The sequence below is a fragment of the Trematomus bernacchii genome, unplaced genomic scaffold, assembly GCF_902827165.1.
Source record: "Trematomus bernacchii unplaced genomic scaffold, fTreBer1.1, whole genome shotgun sequence".
Taxonomy (NCBI): Eukaryota; Metazoa; Chordata; class Actinopteri; order Perciformes; family Nototheniidae; genus Trematomus; species Trematomus bernacchii.
The window spans coordinates 7,384,885-7,409,724 of NW_022988066.1; the positions used below are offsets into that span (position 1 = coordinate 7,384,885).

General features: G+C 41.9%; 4 protein-coding genes across 5 annotated transcripts; 2 read left to right on the forward strand and 2 right to left on the reverse strand.

Moving 5' to 3' along the window:
• Window positions 1-946: 946 nt before the first annotated feature.
• On the forward strand, window positions 947-3,821 carry grhprb (glyoxylate reductase/hydroxypyruvate reductase b). The gene is made up of 9 exons (XM_034120375.1): window positions 947-1,164; window positions 1,535-1,668; window positions 1,744-1,816; window positions 2,125-2,241; window positions 2,343-2,431; window positions 2,523-2,627; window positions 2,887-3,022; window positions 3,258-3,388; window positions 3,524-3,821. The coding sequence occupies exons 1-9, from the start codon at window positions 992-994 to the stop codon at window positions 3,643-3,645; spliced, it is 1,080 nt and encodes a 359-aa protein (XP_033976266.1). The 5' UTR covers window positions 947-991; the 3' UTR covers window positions 3,646-3,821.
• Window positions 3,822-3,926: 105 nt separating this feature from the next.
• Window positions 3,927-11,403, reverse strand: LOC117474537 (zinc finger and BTB domain-containing protein 5). The gene is made up of 4 exons (XM_034120373.1): window positions 10,588-11,403; window positions 9,589-9,802; window positions 8,555-9,415; window positions 3,927-7,921 (listed from the first exon to the last, which is right to left on the reverse strand). Exons 2-4 carry the CDS (start codon window positions 9,796-9,798, stop codon window positions 6,812-6,814), a joined length of 2,181 nt encoding a protein of 726 aa, XP_033976264.1. The 5' UTR covers window positions 9,799-9,802; window positions 10,588-11,403; the 3' UTR covers window positions 3,927-6,811.
• Window positions 11,404-11,468: 65 nt separating this feature from the next.
• polr1e (RNA polymerase I subunit E) lies at window positions 11,469-14,454 on the forward strand. The gene is made up of 11 exons (XM_034120374.1): window positions 11,469-11,634; window positions 11,994-12,097; window positions 12,178-12,254; window positions 12,334-12,475; window positions 12,558-12,702; window positions 12,895-13,005; window positions 13,121-13,217; window positions 13,321-13,451; window positions 13,544-13,625; window positions 13,822-13,953; window positions 14,184-14,454. Exons 1-11 carry the CDS (start codon window positions 11,559-11,561, stop codon window positions 14,347-14,349), a joined length of 1,263 nt encoding a protein of 420 aa, XP_033976265.1. The 5' UTR covers window positions 11,469-11,558; the 3' UTR covers window positions 14,350-14,454.
• On the reverse strand, window positions 14,388-24,742 carry fbxo10 (F-box protein 10). 2 transcript variants are annotated; one of them, XM_034120371.1, is made up of 11 exons: window positions 23,644-24,742; window positions 19,846-20,479; window positions 18,825-19,649; window positions 18,455-18,604; window positions 18,042-18,178; window positions 17,603-17,673; window positions 17,323-17,475; window positions 16,903-17,244; window positions 16,503-16,813; window positions 16,224-16,411; window positions 14,388-15,608 (listed from the first exon to the last, which is right to left on the reverse strand). In XM_034120371.1, the coding sequence occupies exons 2-11, from the start codon at window positions 20,428-20,430 to the stop codon at window positions 15,428-15,430; spliced, it is 2,943 nt and encodes a 980-aa protein (XP_033976262.1). In that variant the 5' UTR covers window positions 20,431-20,479; window positions 23,644-24,742; the 3' UTR covers window positions 14,388-15,427. The 2 variants fall into 2 exon arrangements, with proteins under 2 accessions (XP_033976262.1, XP_033976261.1); XM_034120370.1 differs by lacking the exon at window positions 23,644-24,742 and adding an exon at window positions 20,867-21,087.
• Between the last annotated feature and the right edge of the window lie 98 nt (window positions 24,743-24,840).

Consider the following 24,840-nt stretch of genomic DNA (forward strand, 5'->3'; position numbering starts at 1 on the left):
TTAAATATGGATTTTTGCATTTTCAAAACTCAATAAATCAGCAAGTCATCACTGGATTTTCATAATAATGTGACATTTTGTCAACGTTCCACATTTTTGCCCATTTTTTTCTTCTTAAAACGATTGTTGTTACTAAACTTTATCTTCCGTACAAAATTATGTATAAGTTTGTATGTATTGTATGATATTACTACATGACAATTAAAAATGTTTGAAAATACATCAGCAGGAAAACTACTTTCACATGTTCGATCATTAGCTCCAAACAATATTACCCAGTTATTAATCTGTCTCTCTTTTTTATGATGATACAGACAAAGACCTCTTCTCATCTTATTTGGACAATATTATATTGTATATTATTCACAAAACTCCTTGGTCAGCAATCAAACCATTATTTATTTGTAATGTATTAATTCATAAATGTATTTATGTATTTGAATGAAAGTCAGCTCCAATTGAAAAGTAAAGACAAAATGCAAAATATATTTCAGCCAGAGACAGAACTAAAATAACTCTACTGTTCAAAGAAACAAAGTTCAGCAGCAGAGTGAACCATTTACATCCTACTGTCTCCCATTCTGGGGGTTGATTTCAAGAAACAACTCTATGCTCTTCGGGATCTACTGTCTTTGTAAATGTGTGTGTTGTGTCTGCTAAATGTGTGTGTGTGGTGGGTGAGATCAAGAGGAACATTTTTATTTATAAATGTGTTTTAAATTCTGTTATGCCTGAAGTGAAATGACCTATTTCCACTTAAACCAGACTCAGCTCAAAGATTTGACTCAGTGATTTTGTGTTTAGTTTGTGACAGACAGTGTTCTTCAACTTCAGAATTTAGAGACACACTCCCTCTTATCATATTGGTTGAATACACAGACAGGAACCTCCCCCTGAACTAGAGCCAAATGATACACACAACAGGCTCTGCTCTCCAAAGCACCACTGTCATCTCTCAGACACCTGCCCACAGATTCACTCTCATCTTGCAATGTGGTGCAGTCGTATGGCACTGCGTCGGCTCCAGCAGGTTGCTGTTACTCCTTTGAATATGGCTGGAGGTCTAACAAGCAACGTGCAGAGGGAGATGTCAACCCTGCCACGGGTGTATATCACCCGACAGATCCCACCCGAGGGCCTGAAGATCCTCCGTGAATCTGGACAGTGAGTACTGGTGACCTGTTAACCACTTTAAATCAATGTTTTTATTATAGAATATTGTATATGACAAAGTAATTGTGTATTGTAGCTGATTTGACTGTGATACTTGCTAATGCTCTGCTTTGTAAAGTTCATCATTTACTTTGAGTAAACAGGACTGCTAATGTTTGACCTAAGGTTAGTCAGATAAGACTGGTTGCCTGAAGGGTATTCCCCTGCAGCAGAGTTAAAGAAATGTGTCTCTATCATTTACAGTATATGTGATATAGCTTGAGAACTGTAACTGAAGCTTCAGCAACTAATTACTTTTTGCAACAACAACAAAAAACATTCATTTGATTTGTATAATCAGTCATGGTTTCTGTTTTCCTAGGGTGCAGTTTGAGCTGTGGGACTCCGATGATGTCCCCGTGCCCAGGAAGGAGCTGCTGCAGAAGGTCAAAGGTGTCGATGGTCTGGTCTGCGTGCTGACGGAGAAGATCGATACAGAGTTGTTGGATGCTGCAGGTCTGAGGACAGTCTGAACACAATTAGCATATTTACATGTGTTCATGTGTGTAAATGATTGGTGTGCTCTTGCAGGTCCAAACCTGAAGGTTCTCAGTACTATGTCAGTGGGTTTTGACCATCTCTCCTTGGAGGAGCTGAAAAAAAGGTGATTCTTCTCTTTCTTAAAAAATCTTGAGGCTGCATTTGACAATACTACTGGTCAGTGCAATTATTGGTGCATGTGTTTGGGAAGTAGTGAGCATAGGTCAGGATAAATAAGACCTGTGTAAAATTGCTAGATGTGTTTGAGTGTTTGTAAATTGATGTTCTGACATAGTAGATGGAGCCTACATTAAGTTTAATTCAATTTCTCGATTCCAATGGAAAAAACACTTTAAAACTTGTGTCTGCCAACCCCTTGTGACATACGTGTATAACATTGTGTGTCGTTTGTGTGTGTTGCCCTTTCCCCAGAGGGATCCGTGTGGGTTACACCCCTGATGTTCTGACAGACTCAGTGGCTGAGCTGACGGTGGCTCTGCTGCTCACCACCTCCAGGAGGCTCATCGAGGCCACACATGAAGCCAAAACGTAATGTTGCATGCATACTCACACACCCCAAATGTATCCATGTATACATCAACAAAACTTTTTCAAGGGTCAGAGGTCAAAGTCTCTCTCTCTTGTGTCAGTGGTGGCTGGGGCACATGGAGAACTCTGTGGCTGTGTGGACACGAGCTGGCCGGCAGCACTGTGGGTATCCTGGGTCTGGGGAGGATTGGTGAGCATGCAGTATATAAAACACCACACACAACATGCCCATCATTTTGTCATCAAACCCACATTTGCATAAATGCCGTTTGTGCTCTAAGGTGTGGCTATCGCCGAGCGTCTGGCGCCTTTCAAAGTAAAGAAATTCATCTACGCAGACGTGGCCCCGAGGCCTGAGCTGGCCAGTGTCATCAATGCAGAATATGGTAAGCATTATAGATTTGTGGATACTAAAATATCCTATGCCAGCATGTTATTTTGCTATAAAGAATGCACAATAGAAACACTGTCAACAAGTTGGATTGTGAAGGCTTTAATAGCATTCTATTATGCTGGCTAGTCTAAGAGACCTCCTCTCACATGCTGATCTCAGAAATACTCATTATGCCTGTCTTTTGTAATTCATGAAATTAGACATTCAGGATTTTATTCTAATAACATCAATGGTACTTTCCCTGGGTCTAGTCTCTTTTGATGAGCTGGCCAAGCAGTCAGATTTCCTGTCTGTGTGCTGTGCTTTAACGCCGGAAACGAAGGAGATCTGCAACAAAGACCTCTTCTCCAAGATGAAAAACACCTCCATCTTTATCAACACAAGCAGGTACCCTTATCCTTCTTAAAAACATATAGTAACCTAATTAATATAACCTTATTTAGATGACATTCATCATTATTTTTAAGGTTCATCTTGTGTTTCTCTCTGTTAGACTTTGAAAAAAGACTGTGCTAATGTAATGACCAAAATACTGGATCCTTTCTTCTTCTTAATCTGACCAAGAGTACAGTCTCTTTGCTTTCCCTGTCTTTCTATAAACGTGGTTTCTATGTTGTGTCAGAGGGGGTGTGGTGAACCAGGAAGACCTGTATGAGGCTCTGTCCACTGGGCAGATAGCAGGAGCGGGGTTAGATGTTACTGTTCCTGAGCCCCTGCCCACCAGCCACCCACTGTTCACCCTCAAAAACTGTGGTAAGTCTCTCAGACTTATTAGTGCTTTAACTGCCTTAAAAATGGTTGGTTTTCAAGTGACACTATTTTTGCCAACTTATCACCACCACCACATTCTGACTTTCTATCATTTGTTTTCTTTCTCTCCTCCCACAGTGATTCTCCCACATATTGCTAGTGCCTCCTATGCGACCCGTAACAACATGTCCGCCCTGGCAGCGAACAACCTCCTGCTGGGTCTGCGGGGCGAGCCAATGATCAAAGAACTCAAACTGTGATAGGAAACTAAGTCCGCTCAAGCTACTTGACCATCAGTTTAACTCATGTGCTTAATTATTATTTAGGACAAACTAAAAACTATAAGTTTGTGATTGTATGCTTCTTTATTTGCTTCTGTTTAAATCTTCAGTCAACTGAACATTTAATGTTATATTAAAGACTATCTTACTCCTTTGTGCTGTCAGCTTGTACTTGTCAACTGCAACAAAACGGAATTTCATTGTTTTTTTATTCAGTCTATACAACAACTGAACATACTGTACATTCTTCATAGCGTTCAACAGTAAAGAGACAAACATTTAATCCTCTCATGGTTACACTGAAAAAAACACAGAAATACATCAGATTTGGCATATCAACAAAAGCCCAGCTTTTCAAGCTAGAGGGCATAAGGCAGTGACGTTCATTAACAATTTAGGCCTTTTATGTATTTTAACATTTTGGCATTTTAACACAGTAGTCCCTTTTACTGTTTATGCAGCAGCTAAAGAAGACAGCACCACAATAATCCTTAACTGGCAACTGTGTGGAAGTCATTTTGGTGGACTACATCTTTCCTTCACCCCTTACGACTCACAGCACATCCCTCCTTACAGAATGCAGGAGTGAACACAGATAAAAAGACAAGAGACTTAACCTTCAGGGATTATTTTAAATTCTGTTTCCAAGCTACAAGGACTTTGCTATTTGTTTCATGTCAACATTTACAGCGTGAATGGTAGGTCAGCTTGTGTTTACAGTGAGAAACATAATTTAAGGCAATTCATCTCTGAAGTGAAATGTCAAGGTGATCTCATGAATGTCAAATAGAATTGTCATTTTGTACGGGCTAACAGTGTATTGACTCTACAGTAAGATAAGATGCTGACTAGCACATTTAAGCAATGACAGTGTAGGTGACACAATACAGCAAGCAAAAAAAGGCTAAAAAAAAGGCCAATGGATTTTATAATTTATGAGCTGCACATTTAGATTACTTTCAGCATCTATGTACTTCAATCTCACGCTAAACCTTCATTTATTAAAAGTTGACATTAAAATACAGCTACATACAAAAAACAGCTATACCTCCCGAAATTAACTTGAAACAATTAACAGAGGACCATTTAAAGTTAATTTCTGAACTTTGCATTTCATATCCTAATGGTAGTATAAAGAGGAACACGCCCATTAGGGCTGGTAGAGTTAGACAGTCTCCATACAGCTCCGTTTTCACAAATACACATTCAAGTTAACATATTAGTTTTAAGAAAATAATGAATTGTCCAAGTACTTTTGTACAGATGCAACATTAGATGTAAAAAGACACATGTACAGAGCACGTATATAGTACAGTAGCAAACTTAAACACAATATTGAAATCTTCAGACATTTCTTGTCTCGCCTCAAGAGGAAAATGATGAAACCCATACAAAGTGCAATATTTACATTTCTAAAGCCCTTTCAACACGTGCTGGACCTCAGCAAACTGTTAACAGTTTGCATCAGACGGCTCTGCCTCTCAGCACTACTTCATTACCCTTTTTATAAACACACATACTGCAAACACAAAACAACAGCGTCCATGGAACCTTGTCTGATGTGAGGACGGTCAGTAAACTGACCACAGCCAGACGTTTTGTGGTCATTCTCAGTCAGTGAATGCCAGATTTTAAACCATTTAAAATGTCGACAAAAGTGCAACTCCTGCACATCATAACACAAAAGAAGGTGCAAAGACCAGTAAGGGCGGATTCGCTTACTGCCTCAAATGCCAAGATGGTGAGTGGACATTTCACTTCCTCATTGTTCCTCAAAAAGAAAAAATGCAATGTTGCTGAGCGTAAATTGGTTTAACAGAGCAATTCAATTATTTCCATTCTGCCAAAACTCAGACTTATGTGGAAGCTGACATATTCTCAACTTAAACTGAGCTCAGCCAGACTTATGATGATTGTGATTCAAAGGTGCTTGGACTGAAAGGCAACTACAGAGGTCAAACCGTTGACACTACATGGTGGTTGAGTATGCACAAACATCATTTCTCAGCTATTGATAAACTGTTCTTTTGGGTTTCTACCGTCCTGATCGATAATGTCAATCACATCAAATCTCCTCTCTTCATTAAATAAAACTATCTTGTTTAACAACAGGGTAAAAAAAATAGATTCAATGTTTTCGGTCAGTTAAACTTCCCAATTCACACGACTGAATCTGTACTAACAGGCCTTATATCTGACGCGTAAACGGATTCTGAATCAGTCTACATGATCTCTCTTGCACAGAACAAGGCCAAGTCACTATGCATGATTACAATGACTCCTCATTCTTGAGTGGGATGCCGCTACATGTTTTCCAAATGTGCAAAGAAAAATGTACAAATAAGAACACTTCTTTACATAAATGTGTTTTTAATGTTGGTGTTGCACAGCCGCCTCTCATCTGCAAACACTATTGCAGTGTGAGTGAGTCACATTTGCTTCCAAAAATGCACCACAAACTATACATGTTCAGCATTAAGGGGTCACCTCAACATATCTCAATTTCTTGGACCACTGTGTTGGATTTAGAGGCATCTAATGTTGAGTTTGCAGACCATTACGACTTTGTGTTGCTTCTGTGATACCAAGGGTTCACTCTCCTTGCTTGGATGTGTACTAATTAACAAGTAACATCGTCCATTTGGTCAAAAGTTAGGTTCCCAATAATCTCAGAACACAATATGGTTAGACAGCACCTGGAACCACTCGGCCTACTCTTTGTTTTCCAACTAGTGCGTTTGCGTCATCTGATTCAAGGTGCCACTTCAGCGTAAAACAAAACGGGTACTCTCTCCGAACCAACTTTGGTTTGACCGTTCTTAGCGTTTCTACTAACATGGCAGTGCAACATGGTGAATTCAGTCAAAGAGACCGGCTCCTAATGTAGATACGATTCTTAGTTCAGGGGATAATACACTAATCAAAACATAAATATAAATGTCATGGGCTGCATGTACTGACACTCTTCATGAAACACTTTCTACAGTCTGTACGTGTTTACAAGAACTTGAACATAATGTGGGTTTCTCCTTTCTTGCGGTCAGAAAAGTCTCAACATTATGGAGTCTTAAAAGTTGGCCAATTATAAATTCCAAATGTATTTAATCCTATCGACTGGCTCCGATTGAATGCAGTGTCCTCAGTCCTACAGCAGGCCATTGGACATGTTACTGTTCTGCCAGCGCAGACAGGTGGTCTTGCAGTGCTTGTATAGATGGGAGGACTGGCTGAAGCGCTTCCCACACTTGAGACATGCGTAGGGTTTCTCTCCTGTGTGCACACGGATGTGTTTCTTGCAGTCTGTCAGGGTGAGGAAGGTTTTGCAGCAGATCTTACAGGCGTATTTCCGCACTCCCTCGACCACCAAGACGTTATGCTCCGACAGAGCCTTCTTGCACTTGGACAGGACGTCTGCTGAAGCTCGGGTCAGCTGAGGGAGGAGGGAGGTGGGTCTGCCATTATTCATCTCATATCCCCCGCCCTCATTTAAAAGCAGAGGACTTGCCAGGCTGGAGGAGGAAGAGGCAGCATCCTGGAGAACACCACCTTCTTCTCCTCCCATACTGCTGGACATTTTCGGAGCGATGCGTCTGTAACCTGGATAATTAAGCGCAGTGGTACAAGCCCCCCCCGCTCCTCGGGACGGTCGCCCTAGGGAGTGAAGCCCAAGACTAGAGCGCTGGAAGTCCAGGCCAAACGGATCCACCCCTCCACGCCCCCCACCGGCACTTCCTCTGGGGTTCCCTAACCCATCATGCAGGGGACGGAGGAACAGAGAATCTGCTTGGAGGTTGTCTCCAAAACCGTTGCGACTTTCGCCCCCGAGTGGACCGCCCTTCAGAAGGGAGGAAGAGGCGGAGCTAGATGGCCCAGCTGCATCCTGTCTGAGCAGGAAGTGATGTGCTACTGCATCGCCAGTAGTTGTGTTGGGGAGGTCATCCTCTCTAGAAACCAACCCCGACCCGACACTTCCAAAAACTTTAGGGCTGAGGAAGCTAGAAATACTAAAACCAGTTTTTCCACCCAGTCCACTACTACACCCAAAATCTCCTCCCACTCCGCTGCCCCCTCCCATGCTGCTCTTGAGGAGCAGAGAGTCGGAGCTGGTGAGGGGTTCAGAGGTGAAGCTGCGGTCGCTGCTCTCTGGGCTCAGCTCCGCCTTCTCCTCCTGGCCGCCGGGCTCAGCCTGGGACGGCACGTCGCTCGTTTCATCAGTCGGCTCGGGCGAACTTAGCGGTTCCCGTTTAACCACCACCTGTGTGAAGCAAAAGAAGAGTTTCCTCACAGGCCAAAGCAGAGTGACATATTTTAGACAGCAGCCGAACTAGAGTAGCATGATTTCTTTATACATATGTAAAACGTCTGTTCGAGTGATTTAAGAAAGCTTTTCACATTCACTGTTGACTAAATATTTAACTAAACTGTGTAAGTTTGTCCTTTGATTTTCCTTGAGAACCAGTCATCTAATCTACTTGACACTGCTGTATTAATATTATAGTATAGCTGCAGACACTTTATTATATTCTAACTTGTTTTGGGTTCCCCTTTAAGACCAATGACACTCTCTGTTGATTTCAAATAGCATAACCTCGAGATATGCAATGTCAAATTCTTCTTTTTACTCCTGGGTAGTATGCATCCTTATATATAGAAATGTATATATTTTATCTCAAAAATATGCTCTTTTTATTTATGTCTTGAAAATTGCACTGTTGAGGAACCTGCGATCTAACTTTTTCATACATTGGATAATTACACCGTAGTTGTGTATATGTTGTTTTGTGTATTTAACAAACAAGATTTAGGATATAAATATAATGTTGTTGCATTAGGCCTAATAAGAATAACTTACTTTGTCACAACAACTGCAAATCAAGTCAACACTGACCTTCTGTTCCCGTTCTTCCTCCTCTTCCTCGGTCCCTGATTTGATCTTCACCCCTGCTCTGTTGACCTGGTGCTCGTGCTCTTCCATGTCCTCCTCCTTCCTCACCCCTCCCTGCATTTTCCCCAAGTCATCCCCCTCACAATGTCCACTGTCCGACTGGCTGGGCATTTGTGGATCATCTTGGGACACCCCTACTAGCCCGGTCATTTCCCCATCCAATTTGGATTCATCCCCCATCTTGTGGGAGTCCGGGGAGAAAAGCCCTCCTTCTTCTCGCTCTGCGTTCATCCCTTCTTCTCCTAACATCCCCAGGTTAGGCCCAGAGGGACGCTGCCTCTGCCTGGGCCTCTCCTCTGACAGGCCCAGGGCCATGGGGGGCTTGCGTTTGTGGAAGCGTCGGATTGGGAAGGAGGCCCTCTGTTCGCCCACTCTATTGCCAACTCCATTTCCAACTCTGTCCTCCTCCATCCCACCCAAAGCAGAACTTACTAAGCTCAGCCCAAGCTGCTGCAGGAGGAAAGAGCGCTGCAACTTTGACGTGGCAGCGTTTGCGAGGTTAGCATTAGCTGCTAAATCTGCTACCTGCTGCTGCTGCTGCTTCTGCTGCGGCTGCTGCTGCTGCTGCTGCTGCTGCCTGTGCCTCTGCTGCTCCTGCTGAGGGTGGTGATGGGCTGTTCTATCGGGTGTGGGGGACATGGGAAGGGTACGTGTGGTCAGGTAGTGTTTGCAGGCCTTTACTACATTGTTTAGGTGCAGATGTGAGGCTGCAAGCAGGATATCCATGACGTTACTCTCCCCCAACATCAGCGTTGAGGTGTACATCATGTCCACCAGAGCAGCGAAAGCTTCAGCTGTCACCACCTGCAAGTATAAAGGAAGTTACTTACTTACGAGTTTGGAGTCGGACTAACCTTGTTTTTATAATTTGAAGCTCATCAATTCCCATTATGGATTAGAATAACCCTCCATTCTCAAGAGTACAAACAGAAATGTAATTAATGCCTTCTTTAACACAATGTCATTCAGATTCTCACCTCGCTGTCCAGCTGGATCATGTTCATACTTGCATCTCCCTCTGCCACTGTAAACAGGGCTCTGAAGTGGGTGCTGCAGGCTGCCAGCACAGAGCGGTGGGCCTTAAAGTGTCTGCTGCCCACCACGATGACACAGTCGCACAGCTGACCGTGGACACGCTGATAGTTGAGCTGCTGGAAGATCTGATCAAAGTGACCTGGGAAATCCATGGCCCTAAAGACAGAGGCAGGTGAGGTTGAATATAGAGGAACGGGGAGAGGCAAATCATGTCTCTTGATTTGCAACATTCGTCGATCAACATAACAATAACAGCAGTTTATCGAAATTACTTAAATCTTTAGTCGACAAAAGAAATGCAAAAACAATTGCTGCTAAATCCTCAAATGTGTAGTTAAGTGATCACAAAAAAATGAGCTTTTTCCCCTCCTTATTCTCAGTTATTTTATGACCTAATGATCTCTGATTATTCGGGTTACTATCCACAAAATGAACTGATAATGAAAATGGGTTGTAGCTTTAGGGAGTGTTTATGATATAGTGGCCTGGTATCTACAGGATGGAGGGAAGTAACGTTGGAGCCAGATTTTGCCAGCTGTGTTTGAGGAAGTGATGATAAAGTTTTTAGCAAAAAAACAGAAGTCGTTATTCGTTGGTCTTTACAGATATAGAGGGCCTACAGCTATTACAATAATTATGTTAATTAACGTGCACTGAGGGCAATGTTTAACAGTGAACAGTTAAACATCCTTGCAGTTAATCAAAATGCTGTAAAATAACTTGTACTCTTGCTAGTGTTGATGTTTACGGGTGCTTATGGTGTGAGGTTAAAGTGACAAACACAATGACAACACAGCAGCTAACTTTACAGAGCATAGCTTCGGAGTGTAAATAGTAGTGTAATTAGCTTACGTTGGTTAAAGTTACTAGCTACACTAGCATATCATTCGCTATTGTTATGACGGCGAGCTAAGACAGACATGGAAGTTAACTAACATTACCTTGAATTTCCTGAAGCGTAGGAAACGTTAACAAGAAGCCGAAACGAGAGGCCCTGGCGAGGAAACACACAAGGCTAAAGTTAGCTGGCAGCTGACCAGCAAATTGCCTGCTAGCTACAACAGAAGCAGTAGCATATGGTCACCAGGCTGGACCGCTTGTCTGTATCGAAGCAGCTTTTTCTCCATCAAACACCGTTAGCTGGGATGCATTTCTGCTGCTACATCCCACCTCCCCTGCGGGGTCACAGTTTCCTCGCTTTGAATGGTTTAGCGGAGGCGAAAGCAGCCAGTGATGTGCGCTCTCTCTCTGACCGTGGGTCTGGTGCAGCTGGACCTGGCTGTCAGTGTCATCCACCGAGCGAAAGTCAGGTAATAACACAGCCGGTAATGAGACACATACTGACTGTCAATCACTATCAGGGTCCCAAATGCTTGTTATATTTTTTAATAATGTAATGCACTCAGACTGATTTTTCTAACCAGACTCACAGGGTGGCGCTGTACTGCCTATGACCTCGCCGAGGTGAAGAGCTGCCATAATAGGTTTTGCCACAAGATGTCGCTGTTGCAGCGTCGCAGCCTGCGTGTCCAAAGATCATATATGTGTCAAGATGGTCAATCTTTTACCCTATGATTTAAAAACATCTGCTAATTGTCTCCTAATCTATGTGGTTCAGTAGGGCTGGAAGAAGTACTGAGATATTTTTCTGACGTAAAAGTTGCAATTCAACAGTCAAGTGTTGTGTTAAGTAAGACTGTAGGTCCAATTACTTAAGTACTAATAATGCACAATACTGTATATGATGTCATTTAAAATTAAAATAAATCACCGAATGAATTATGTTCATAACTTCAATGTTGCTTCTGGTAAAAGTGGGTATTGTTTTTGTTTAACTACACATACTTTGGGCTGAACGAGGTTCTTGGTGAACACGGAAGTAAACAGGAGTGAATCCTCTTGCGTCAAACGCATGATAACAACTATGGCTGCCTCCTGCTCGTTGGTGTGTTGTGAAGAGGAGAGAGACTCCGACAAAGCTGTTATTGGTGACTGTCCTATATTTGTTGGTTGTTGAATCGAGTTAGAAGAATATTCTAGTTATAACCGTGCCACTAAATGCTGGGTTGTTCTTATCGTCTCTATTTTAAACACGCGTTTATATTGCACACGTGGGTGCTAGCACCAGAGCTAGATGTTAAAGAATAGTGTTGTGTTTGCTAGAGTGACTGCAAAAGCGTGCACAAGTAACATTTCACTGTAGTAACCACAGTAAAAAAATAAAAATCGTTATGAACTACTTTTATCTTGTTAGTTGCTGTTTGCATTAATGATCATCCCAAATGTGTTATGGTGCTATGAAACACATGTCTTGACAAGGTCCTCGTTATGTTTTTCCTTCTCATAGTTCGCTTTTCAAACGGCAACGTCCAAAATGCAGAACAACTGGGTTTCACGATGTATAAGAACGCAGATGAGACTAACCCCAGGAAAAAGAGCAGGCGGATAATGGTAAGAAAGATGAACTCTCAACCTTATTGATGTTTTCGTTTACTACTTAAAGTACTCACTGTTGCCTTTTTCCTGTCTAGGCTGCTGAATCAGACAGACTGTCCTATGTTGGAAATAACTTTGGAGCAGAGTCTTTGAAATGCAACAACCTTTGCAAGTATGTAAATGTCATTTATTGTGTCACATTGGCAAGTGTGAAGACAACTATAAAGTGTGATGCTTGGGTGTTTTTTCAGATATTATGTAGGAGTGTTAAACAAGGAGACCATGCAAATGGAGGTGCACTGTGCTGAGCTCTTCAACATGCAACCTGTTATACCAGGAGAGATTGAAGAGTATGCAAAAACCCAGGACCCCACTCAGACCTACAGAGATAAGGTACAACGATTTGTATAATAGAAGACTTAGCTCAGATAGGAATTAACTCTATGTAATAATCTTATCTTTAATTTCTCTCAAGGTTGACTCTTTAATAGAGGCGTTTGGCACCAACAAACAGAAGAGAGCTCTGAGCTCCCGCAGGCTCAATCAGGTGGGCAGTGATACTCTGCACCAAGCTGTGGCCAAGGCTGCCAACACCGTGATCGACCAGAAGGGTCTGGAAGGTAAGCTACATGGACCCATGAATATAGAAGTCAGTAGTATGACCAAATCATAAACTAGTCATTTGATCATGACAAGATCTCAAAGAGATGTTGGTTAATTCAGAAAATAAGCGTTGTTAACCCTAATGATCTAGTTGCTTGAGTAGTCTTCTGTTCCTGTGTGAATATCATCATTTTTTCTTCTCCACCCAGCTCTCCAACAGGAAGTGGCTGAGACAGAGGCCCAAGGAGACCTGGCTTTCCACCTGCCTCCTTGCAATGCAGGCGCTGACAGACCTGAGGACGTTTACCTATTTGATGATTGTATCCTTTATTCTGTGAATGCAAGAATTGTAGATGGTAGAACAGATCATATATTTGGAGGTACAAGCTGCAGCTGAGTTTGTTTGTTTGGGTCATCCTTAATTGATTTCCACAGTCCTGAGTCCAGTAGAGTTTGCATCTTTGGAGCAGGCTGGAACCAAGATGGCATCACTTACCCCTGAGGAGCTGAAGAAGTTGAGAGATGATGGAGGGTAGGGGGACAAAGAGTTCACGCTTGATTACTTTCTTTTTGAAGTTTAATGTTGTTTTTTTCCATCTACTAACTTTTGTTTGAACTTTCACTTTTTATTTAAGGTGCTTGTCTGTTGTGAAGCACCTGGAGAACCTGCCATCTGTTGGTGAAGCCAGAGATAAAATATCTCGATGTGCCTTTTACCTTTCTTTGCTCCTCAATCTGGCACGGCAGCGGAGCATCACCCGCAAGTGTGAGTTCGATTTTTGCCTTTTTTCAGAGTTAAAAGTGATCCTATGCATGTCTGGTTCACAAACTAATTGTTACTTCTGTTTACGTATACAGTCGGGCAGGAGGAAGGCTGTCCTCGCAACATTCAGAGCAAACTGTTTAGAACATTCACTGTGGAGAGTTTTAACAGTGGCAGGTATGATGGAACTTATGTCATGTTTTATATCTGCAAGGACTGATTTTTTTTTTTTTCTCTCTTGATGCACCATTTCAAACCAAGATGTATTTTTCTTTTCATAACACGAAACTGTCACTTAGACCATTCTTGTTGCACTGATTTTATTGAAAAAATAAAAAAGATTTCACTTTTTCAACCTCTATCATTCTTTTAGGGTCCAGAACGTTGTGTCATCATCAATGCGTTCCAAACTAGCAGCTTACTCCCTGGCCCTGCTGCTGCACATGAGTCACATGACCTGTGACATCACATTACTCCACCGTGACCTGGCAATCACCGAGGCCAGGTAAGGGGAAAAAAGGGAATAGCCTGTATTTGTATAAGAAACTGCATCATAAGAAAATGTGTTTTATTTTGTATGTGTAACTCCTTGTGATACAATGTGTAAGACAAGTGCATTAAATAAAATATTAATATAACTTAATGTTACCGTTTGTTTAATAACTGCCCGTATGAGGGGCATAAGCAGAACTCTGCAAGTATAATGGTAACAGATGTTTTTGTGTTTTCTTATAGGATGATTGACGTAGCAAAGTCAATGGGACTGACTCTAATTAAGTTGCCCCGGGTGAAGGCTGAGGAGGATGGGGTGCGAGACACAACCAGGCAGGCTGCTCTTGTTCTACCTCTGGTTAAATATGAGCAGTCCATGGAGAGACGGAAACGCAAGAAATTGCACTAAAGATCAAGAACACTTTGAAAAGAGAGGGAGGACAATAATAATTGGAAATGTCACAAACAATAACTGTTTATTTTGTAGACAAATAAAGTGGTGACCTCTTGAGTTGTACATGATATCTTTACTTATTGCTTACTGTGCAAGATACAAAAAAGCAGAGGAATGAGCTGTAAACAAATTCTAGATGACAGAAAACATCTAGCGTAGACAGTAAAAACAAATAGGCACAATTTTAGACAGCACATATTGCACACTGTTTATAATTTTTCCTTCTAAAACTGGCTTTTACCAGGCAAGTCTGTGTGGTTGTGTCACTGTGCAGTGTGTCGATGGTATCTAGAGGGAAAACGGGTCCCATCTCAGTGAATTTGATCAAGTCAAAGAAAGCTGATCACATTTGAAAAACATTGATGATATGATACAAAAACACAGACTCACCAGGAAACAGCCATGTGCAAGAGTCAGAAGCTTGAGTTTGGCTTTGTTTTTTCATCTTTGCATAAACACTCACACTATGACAACTCATTATCTAGCTACAATCGTTGATTGAATACAAAGTCAAACAAGGCACAGCTTTACTTTGCAGCATGGTTGAAGCTGGCATCTCTGAAACCTTTGACTACTGCTAGGATTTATAAAAATGTGCACTTCCCAAACAGTGAGTCTCAGAAGCAAACGGACAAAGTCTACAGCAGGTCTGCACATGAATATCAATGTTAAAGAACATAATTAAGTTAAAGCTTTGTATGGAAACAGTTGTTGGAAGATGATAATGCCTGAATGTGTTTTACTGCAACTTAATTTCAAGAGTCGACATGTGATGATGTATCAATGATAAATGCTCAAACACCAGTGCACTGGTGTTTGATCATTAAGTTATACAAATCTTCTTTCAGATTTACAAAATGTGGTGACACCTCAACGTACTGGAAGGGGGATTGCCCCTTAAGTGGTTATACTCGGAACATCTTCTTTACTAGACCTCAACAAGAGGGCGTCTTTTTGAAAAGGTCTTCTCTGAGGAGGCCAGCGTGCTTCAAATGTACAACAAACACAAGTCCATATTGGTTTCTAAGTGCTTTCACAGGATGGAGCAGAACATGCTGCCATTATGGCAACCACTTTCTACAGTGGCGCTGATCCTGGTCGTCATGGAAATTCCAAGTCTGGAGGGATATTGGGACGAGGAGAGACCAGAAGGGGAGCTGGCCAGTGGGCGAGGTGGAGGGTTTTCCAAAACCCAGGGAGGAGCAGATGTACAGCTACAAAATGCAGAAATAAAAAGTAAGAGGTGAATTTGACTTTTCCAGACAATACATTTATACCAAATCTGGAGCAGAGCAGATCTTAAACCAGCGATTATTACTTTTTAACCCCATTGTGGTCTGAAGCTTTGAACATAACATTGCCATACCACCTTTAAGATTATATGTAAACAGTTCCTAACCTAGACATTCAGTATTTACAGGGCAAAATGTGTTCTGTCCACCTGGCAAGTATAAGTCCAATTTTAACTTTTTGTAGCTCTGTTTTTGTACCTAACAAATCCTGCAGGGGTCTTTAGCTGGTAAATGCTTCACTACGCTCACCAGCTTGTTGTTTGTTCAGGCAATTTGGATGTGTGCAGGAGTTTTTAGGACTTTTGTAATTGAAAACCGCTGCCTTTGGCCCAAAATGACCCTTTGAGGACAATTTATGTAAACCAAAGCAGTAAAGAGGTGCTTAATATCTTTCTAAAGCTCAGTTAAGCAAAGGGGAGCTGCAGATCAAGGTGATATTTCACATCAATGTGACACAAATATCGTCTGACAGGAAAAAGAGGATAGACAACTACATCTGCGGGTCTAAATCTCTGGCACTTTCTGTTGCCTAGTTACCTGTGATTGTGCCTTAGAACACTGTTGTTGCGCAACACACAGTTCTCATTGGCAGCATCCATATGAAGAAGTTCCTTCTTGTTGCCAGGGTGGCCCTGGAACAAGACGTTGTCATGGACAACACCTTTTACTGGCCCTAGCACAGCCACTCCACAGCCCTGTGCTGGCTGGACACGGTTGCGCATCACCTAAAGATAAACATTTGAAAACCAATTGAAGGTAAATAAGTGATGTGTAAATATTTAATTAAGAAACTGTCAGAGTCTCAGTCCATCTCACCTTGATGTCAGCACCGCCCAAAACCTGGATCCCGTAACCCCGGTTTCCAACAACATCATTCTCCAAAATCTGCCCGTTGCCGCAGAAACTGACACCATGGCCACAGTTTTTATAGATGCCGTTACCACGAAGCTCCACTCTGCAGTCCTTCTCCACCGTAATACCACCTCGACCATTTTCAAGGATGCAGTTTGTAACCAGTCGGGTCAGCTGACTGCTCTGAAGCACAGCTATGCCAGTGCCACGGTTACCGTTTACCAGATTAGCAAAAACATTCAGGGGCTCACTGCTCTTCACGTACAGACCAACTGCTACAGAGAAATGGAAAGATGGAGAGAACATGAGAAACAGGAAGTGAGTAAACTTGACACTTGGTTAGGCTCAACAGGTCTATAAATACCTCCATTGTAGCTCATGCAGTTGCTCTCCACCAGGGCCACACTGATGGCACGGCGGGCAGAGTGGCGCTCGTCCTCACTGTCCAGATCACTCTCCCATGCAAACAGCTCCCCCTCCTCATTTAGGTTCTCCTGCCCTTCTCTCCTTTCTCCTTCTACCCCTCTCCTCTCCCCACTGCCTGCTTCTCCACCAATCCCTTCCTGTCCTGGCCAGTTGCCCTCCATGTTCTCTGGGTCTTTCCTGCAGAACACGGCCAGCCCGTACATACAGTTATGGGTGATGAAGTTTCCCAGCAGCTGAGGGAGACTGGACGACATCACCCACACACCACAGCCTTTGTTACCTGAAGAAAGAGGAGACATGAGGTGAGCTATTATGTCAAGGTACATTAATGATGCATCATCAGGCTGGATTTACTTACAGTAGACATGGTTTCCCTCAATAAGGCCGCGGCCTCTCTCTCCCACCACCACGCCGTCTGAGTAGCCATAACAGATGTAGTTGTTCTTAAGGATTGGGTCACCTCCTCTGCGGATGTCCACACCCCCCCACTGGTTTTCTTTGATGACATTCTCTGTAGTTAAAATATATGAAAATGCTTTAAATAACCACCAATGGTGTTTTTACTTGCTTTGGCTGGCACATAACATCTGAAATGGAATGAAGAACCAAATCGGTTTTCTTATGTGAAATGTAATCACCTGTTATCATGCCTCTGCCATTCTCGTTTATAGCAATCCCTGCTGCCTGGCCCTGGAAGATGTGATTCCCACTAAATCAGAGAAAGGGACAAGAGAATATGAGTTGTACAGGACAGAGTTCAGACTTTATGTAGTAGTCTATGCAGAAACACTAGGTTAGGCTTGATCGTTTATGTAAGCAACTGCACCCCTGGCATGAGGACTGCTTATACAACCATTTCTACAGCAAAATGCTAGGTTATGTATAGCAGCAAAATATAAATCGCTGCATTGCAGTAGTCCTAGAGATTGTGAAGTTGCATTATCAGGCCATATAATAGCAGAAGTGTAGCATTTGAAGGGAGAGCTAGTATGAATCCTATGAGAAACACCCACAAAATGGTAATAGCAGGGTCTATACATTCCTGTTAAAGTTATATGTTTGTGAAATCCCACCTACCTGACCACAGGATTACCGCTGAAGAGAATATACACGCCTGCTTCCTTGTTGTTATAGATCTGGTTGCTCCGAATTGAACCTTTCCCATTGCCAAGGACAACAACCCCTGAACGCAAACCACTATGTATTCTGTTGCACTGTGGAATGAAAGAAAGCAAGAGTCATTTAAAAGGACTGTAAAAACCAAGAGCTGTTTTGATGCATACCTTCTAATGTTAAAGTTAAATCATATGAGCACTGTTTATAAATGTCAACTCAGCATTCATGTTATTATACGGACACATCTTTGTTTGCAATAATCAGCTATCGATTATTTGACAGTATGCAAGCTCTAAAGTTGGTGATAAGATTTTTGTTGTCTAATGTGAGTATTAGTGTGTGTTCCTTTACTTCAAAAGAGCACCATAGGTTACCAGAATGATGGGGTTAGCCCCTTTTCGGATGTCCAGCCCCGCCTCCCCATTAGAATGGATGTTGTTTTCGGCGATGAGGCCCTGAGCAGAGAGGCGCAGGAAAATACCTGATGCTCGGCACTCACACACTTCATTTCTCAGCATCACTATCTGAAGGAGGTAAGAGAGAAAGACAGGTAGTTCAAGTAACACTTAAATAGGAAACTGCTGCTTAATTACTCATGATCTGAGCTACTTCCTTAACTTGATACTCAACTCAAAAAATGTATGCAGCCTGTAAAAGCCATTCAACTAATTACATTTAGATATGTTAAGATACATTCAAGAGATGTCTGGTTAGTCTAAAATACATAATGATAAATGTATTTACTGTTGAGTTCTGGATGCAGCGGACAGCATAGTTCAGCCCACGGAAAACATTGCCCTCCAGACGAGCTTGTCCGTAATTAGACACGTGCACGCCACCCTTCCCTTCCCTGAAGAGGCAGCGTCTGAGGAAACAGCCAAGGGTGGAGGCAGCCAACATCTGAGCCTCTGGGTCCCTGTCTAGTTCCTGCTGAAAGGTGAGGGGTTCAGGGGCCAAAGATGGTGGATCCGGGGAGGAGACAAGAGGCATAGAGCCATCTGGCCGGGGCCTGAGCAAATGGGATAGGCCATGATGGTCACAAGGGATTTTGTAATCCAATTTGAGTGTTTTTTTGGTGTTGTTTATTCCTCCTCCATCTTGATTCTCCTCCTCTCCCTCGCTGCGATCTCCATCACTCCAGCTTTCAATCACTGTGCCCTGACAGGCTGCGTCTACTCCATTCCTCCTCTGCCAGTCTTCTATGCTCACAAGCTCCTTTTTAACATTTGAACCTGGGGGTTGATTCCCACCAGTGGAACCAGGCAGAGGGCCACTGGGAGGGCTGTTACTCCCAGATACGCCACATGATGGGAACGTCCTGGCCAGGGCAACCAAATGTTTACAAGCCCAGTTCCTTTCGGACACTGGAGGACCTTCAACAGTCACAGAAGCTGTGTCACTACCCGAAAAGTCACAGCTGTCCATCAAACTGAGGACAACACCCAGCAAGTGAGCAGAGCTGCCTTGCGAGAAGGAGCAGAAGCGAGCCTGGCAGGATCCCGGGCCACGGACTTGCAACTGAGCCCCCTCAAAGTTGCAGTTATCTAGTTGGACGTGACCCCATGAGGTCTGAAGCAAAGCAAGGAGAGAAAGATGACTGGAGTGAGACAGATTCAGCAAGACAGAAAGAAAATAATTTGAAAGTGAGCAGACTAGGGTATTCTAATCAGAAATTTGAAACCCTCAGCATTCTTCCCACAGCGTGCTTAAACTCTAGATGTGAAATGTTTGTATCAAGAAACCAGCATGACAATCTGTTACCTACCTTGTAGACCACAGTGGAGAACCAGGGCGGCATGAACACCAGATTACACAGCCTGGCAGTAGGGCACTGCTGATCCATACACACCAGGAGAGCCACCTCACCCAATCGACCCAGTCCAACCAACTCCACAGGAACCTTCAGCACCAACTCAGCCTGCTCCTCATACACCCCTGGGTGGAGAACTACCCGGTCATATGGCCCCACCACCCCAAGGGCCCCTCGAAGGGTCTCAAACTCGCATCCGGAACCCACATGCCAAACCCTGCGGTCTTTTCGGCGGCGGAAAAAGTGGAGACAGGCAGAGGACTGGAGCTCTGGCCCATTTTGGGTCCAGGTGCGGGTGGACAGGGCGTGCTGCTTCAGGGCATCTCTCCAGGACGCGGGCTCCTGGTGGGGCTGACTGGGCCAGTTGGGATGACGGCACTCTGAGCAGCCTAAGCAGAGCTGTCTCCAGCGGGTGTTGTCTAGGGAGAAGATGAGCTCCCTCCAGGCTCGGCACACCTGGCAGCAGCGGCCCAGGTCAGGGAGCGGAAGATATGCCAAGATAACCCTCCACAGCTCCACGGGGAGGCTGCCCACCTCCATGGCAGCAGAGACACACACCGGCAGGGGAGCACCTTGAGAGGGGGGGAGCCTGGAAACAGACACACGCACACACACGCACGCGCAGTTAAGGCAACAGGAAACCGCTAGCGCCAACCGTTACACAACAACAATAAACAAAGGACCTTTAAAACATCACACACATGACTATTAGATGCTGCAGTGGCACGCTTTTACTGCATCTAGCTAAAGGTACATTTTAGCAGTAAAACCACAAATGAAGCAATCATTCTGTTAGTCGGTTATTTTTATTTACGTGACCAATGTTATAACGTAGGCCTGAAATAATAATGTTTAAGAGTTTGCTACGACCAATGACGGCTATCCAGCGAAGGAACTATTTTTTTCCGAGCCTTGCTTAACTAACGAGAGCCACAACATCAACAAGCATCGTATCCGTCACAAATGAAAGCCTTACCTTTACCAGTAGCCTATGCCATAGTAACGTGAATCAACACATGTTTGTTAAATGTTCGGTGCAGCTTTCCCGTCTTGCGTTAGCGTTACATGGCGGGTTATCCCTCACTGCTGCGAGAGTTCATAAAATCCATGATGTCTGCAGATCTGCGGCAGATGTGCCATCGAAATGGAGTTCAGACGTTTGCCTACAGTTTACGGCAAGAAGAAACAACTGCTCCATCTTCCGCTTCCCTGGAGTGGGCGTTAACCTTATGGACTGCTGCTAACGTTTTTATTATTTTATTCTACTTGATTCAAGAAAAATAAATATGGACATCCAACATTATATACACTCAAAAGATGACATTCGATTCGCGGTATAAAGGTAAATATAGGCTACAGAGTAAAAAGTACGACATTTAAATATAAAGAAAATAGTGATGACAACAAAAGGTAACATTAAGTAAAAATATTTATCAATTACACATTTGGTTTTGATTGCCTTCTTATTTTTTTATATTTTCAGTGGTGCCATATTGTTGTAATTCTAAGTGTAAAATGTTGATTAGAGTCAGTCCAGACTGTTAACGTTGTTGTTAACCACTTTAATCCTGTGATGGAGAGCGGGTAGTGCTCTAACTCCAGCTTTACCTGACAAATCCGGATAGGCCTACTACTACTAGTGTATTTTACAACATTCAAAGTCTAAATATCCCAATTTCTATAATGTATAGAGGCTGAGGCTAACCTCCCCACTCACTGTCAAAACAATATTAGCTAAATTGAAACATAAACCATTTATGACATATATGTGTCCATCCTCTCACTAGGCGTTCTTAGTGTATTGTTAAAAGTATTATCATTTAATTATAGCATTAAGAGTAAATTATGATACATAGGCCTATGCATATGATTTTCATTTTGAGTGCAATTGCTTTCTTACACTTTTCTTACATTCATTTTAATTTGAAACAACCTGAAACAATGACATACTATAAAAAACAAGAAACATCTTGGAATGTTTGCATCATTTTTAATCAAACAATTCTTCAATAATTGAATATGTATAAGTCTGTGCCTGTATTAAGCAACATACATGATCATCAAGAAACGTGTGATAATTGATTTGTAGTGTGATCTTGTAGTATTTTCTTCTGATAGGCTATATATTATATATTTACATGGAATCTGATTCTTGTGCTATCATTCATATGTGATAAAGCTTTAAGGACATACGTTTCCCTGCCTTTGTGCAAACTTCTTTGCACAAATTCTGTTTGCTGTACTATGTGTAGTTTATCAACAGACTACAATACAAGTTGTTTAAGTTAGTTACAGTGCTTTGTCACAGATATGAACTATGTTTCATGTGGAACCTATATGCTGCAGGTCTCCCTTGAAAAAGAGATCTATGATCTCAATGGGAGCATCTGGTTAAATAAAGGTTTGAAATGAAATGAAATGAAATATAAAAATAGATAGCAACAACATTTCTTGGTGTGTGAATACTATTTCAAAAAGGAAAACACACCAAATATGTATTGTTTTACAACTGTATAACTCAACCTATTCCTATGTTGAACCCATTTTAAAATGGTAAATAGTAGCCTACAAAAATTCTCATAAAAATATTAGATGTGAGATGTATCCTCTGAGAATGATTGTGGAAAAAGCCTTTTGCAATTTACATCGAATTTGCTGTTTATTTTGCTTTTCCTTCGATTTCAGGAGGCTCTGACACCGGCTGGTTGCAGCTTTGGCCTCATTCCCCAGTGGCATCCACCAAGCAGAATAACTGGAACCAGCTTCAAAGTAGGTTTTTTACTTGCAGCTGTAGCCAAAATGTTCAAAAGTTTAAAATAAATATTCCATTGCTCCCTATCACAAAACCATCATAATGTAAACCAGTTAGGGACAAACAAGATGACTCACAGAGCGCAAGATTGATGTTGAAGCTCAGGTTACTTATCATAAGCAGGTATTTTTTATTTAAATCATTTTTAATCAAATAATTCTTCAATAATTGAATATGTATAAGTCTGTGCCTTTATTAAGCAACATACATGATCATAAAGAAACGTGTGATAATTGATTTGTAGTGTGATCTTGTAGTATTTTCTTCTGATAGGCTATATATTATATTTACATAGAATCTGATTCTGGTGCTATCATTCATATGTGATAAAGCTTTTTTTTAAGGACATACGTTTCCCTGCCTTTGTGCAAACTTCTTTGCACAAATTCTGTTTGCTGTACTATGTGTAGTTTATCAACAGACTACAATACAAGTTGTTTAAATTGGTTACAGTGCTTTGTCACAGATATGAACTATATAAAAATAGATAGCAACAACATTTCTTGGTGTGTGAATAATATTTCGAAAAGGAAAACACACCAAATATGTATTGTTTTACAACTGTATAACTCAACCTATTCCTATGTTGAACCCATTTTAAAATGGTAAATAGTAGCCTACAACAATTCTCATAAAACTATTAGATGTGAGATGCATCCTCTGAGAATGATTGTGGAAAAAGCCTTTTGCAATTTACATCGAATTTGCTGTTTATTTTGCTTGTCCTTCGATTACAGGAGGCTCTGACACCGGCTGGTTGCAGCTTTGGCCTCATTCCCCAGTGGCATCCTCCAAGCAGAATAATTGGAGCCAGCTTCAAAGTAGGTTTTTTACTTGCAGCTGTAGCCAAAATGTTCAAAAGTCTAAAATAAATATTCCATTGCTCCCTATCACAAAACCATCATAATGTAAACCAGGTAGGGACAAACAAGATGACTCACAGAGCGCTAGATTGATGTTGAAGCTCAGGTTACTTATCATAAGCAGGTAAAAGTCACCAGGCAGGAGGAAACTACAGGCAATAAAATCCATAAAACTATCGGTTAGAGACAAAGGCGGGGAATGATGGGAAATGGGCTGGTATAAAAACTTCTAAGCCAATGACAGAATAGGGAACAGGTGTGCAGGAGGGCCTGGAAGTCAGGTGACAGTGAAAGGCGGGAACTCTGGGACTAACGCATTTAAACTGGGAGTGGCTGGATCTGAAATGCGAATCAGTGCCAGGCAATGATTCTCATTTCAGATTAACATCTAGTCTATGTTGTAACTGTTGTGACATGCTGAAGTCCTGTTTCACACAGGAAATATGCAAAACCTTGAAACTTTTTTTCTCTACAAGAATGGAACAGATTAAGAGCTCTATAGTGATGTTTATACAAGCAATCCCCCGGTTTCATAAATCCCCCCCTGCTCGAGGCAATGTACCATGAATTTGCCTGATTGTTGAAATTAAATAAAAATTCTAGGATTTTCAATTGAATTTAAAATCATATGAATTATACAAAATTTGCAAAATAATTGTCTTAGAAGTAAGTAAACTAGCAATACTTATTTATGTGGTAGATTAAGTAAGTAAACAATTTCTAGCTCAGAGCATATCACTCATGTATGACTTTATGATTCCATCTACTCATGTCATTGATGTCATTGTAGCTGGGTCAGAAACAACAATATTGAATTGATGTTGGCTCCTGATTAGGTGTGAGAAATGTTTTTCTTCAAAAATGATAACCTGAAAGACTGTTCAGCTTTGGGGTGAAATCACGCTATGTCAGCAATGCAGCAGCCTTTTGAGGAGTGAACTTCACACACCAAATGGTTACTGTCCTAAAGGTGTGGATTTTTTCCTTCCACTGAGAATTGTATCTGACTATGCAGGGACGCTGCCTCCATGAAACAAAAAACACTGTCTGAAATGTTGTTGTCCAGATTGTATATCAGAACTTTGTTATTATTACAAACTTGTATTATTTATTATGTCTACTGGTTATAATCTCTACCAATCTGATACGTGAAGCAATAGCAATTCTGGAAACAAGTTTGCAGACAGACACAACACTTTTCTGTCTGAACACATATACAGTTTACATTGTGCATTTTTAATTTCTTTCTAGTACAAATATTAACATTCATCCCCC

What these genes read in the sequence shown, in the direction of transcription:
- grhprb (XM_034120375.1), top strand. Translation starts at nt 992, where the DNA reads ATGTGGTGCAGTCGTATGGCACTGCGTCGGCTCCAGCAGGTTGCTGTT. An exon ending in GCCACACATGAAGCCAAAAC is followed by an intron (nt 2,242 to 2,342) that starts GTAATGTTGCAT and finishes CTCTTGTGTCAG; the next exon opens with TGGTGGCTGGGGCACATGGA. An exon ending in ATCTTTATCAACACAAGCAG is followed by an intron (nt 3,023 to 3,257) that starts GTACCCTTATCC and finishes ATGTTGTGTCAG; the next exon opens with AGGGGGTGTGGTGAACCAGG.
- LOC117474537 (XM_034120373.1), bottom strand. Translation starts at nt 9,798, where the DNA reads ATGGATTTCCCAGGTCACTTTGATCAGATCTTCCAGCAGCTCAACTAT. An exon ending in TGATCCAGCTGGACAGCGAG is followed by an intron (nt 9,416 to 9,588) that starts GTGAGAATCTGA and finishes TTATACTTGCAG; the next exon opens with GTGGTGACAGCTGAAGCTTT. An exon ending in AGGAAGAACGGGAACAGAAG is followed by an intron (nt 7,922 to 8,554) that starts GTCAGTGTTGAC and finishes TGCTTCACACAG; the next exon opens with GTGGTGGTTAAACGGGAACC.
- polr1e (XM_034120374.1), top strand. Translation starts at nt 11,559, where the DNA reads ATGATAACAACTATGGCTGCCTCCTGCTCGTTGGTGTGTTGTGAAGAG. An exon ending in AAATGCAACAACCTTTGCAA is followed by an intron (nt 12,255 to 12,333) that starts GTATGTAAATGT and finishes GTGTTTTTTCAG; the next exon opens with ATATTATGTAGGAGTGTTAA. An exon ending in GCGGAGCATCACCCGCAAGT is followed by an intron (nt 13,452 to 13,543) that starts GTGAGTTCGATT and finishes TTACGTATACAG; the next exon opens with TCGGGCAGGAGGAAGGCTGT.
- fbxo10 (XM_034120371.1), bottom strand. Translation starts at nt 20,430, where the DNA reads ATGGAGGTGGGCAGCCTCCCCGTGGAGCTGTGGAGGGTTATCTTGGCA. An exon ending in TGGGCGGTGCTGACATCAAG is followed by an intron (nt 16,412 to 16,502) that starts GTGAGATGGACT and finishes GTTTATCTTTAG; the next exon opens with GTGATGCGCAACCGTGTCCA. An exon ending in GTTCTAAGGCACAATCACAG is followed by an intron (nt 15,609 to 16,223) that starts GTAACTAGGCAA and finishes TGCATTTTGTAG; the next exon opens with CTGTACATCTGCTCCTCCCT.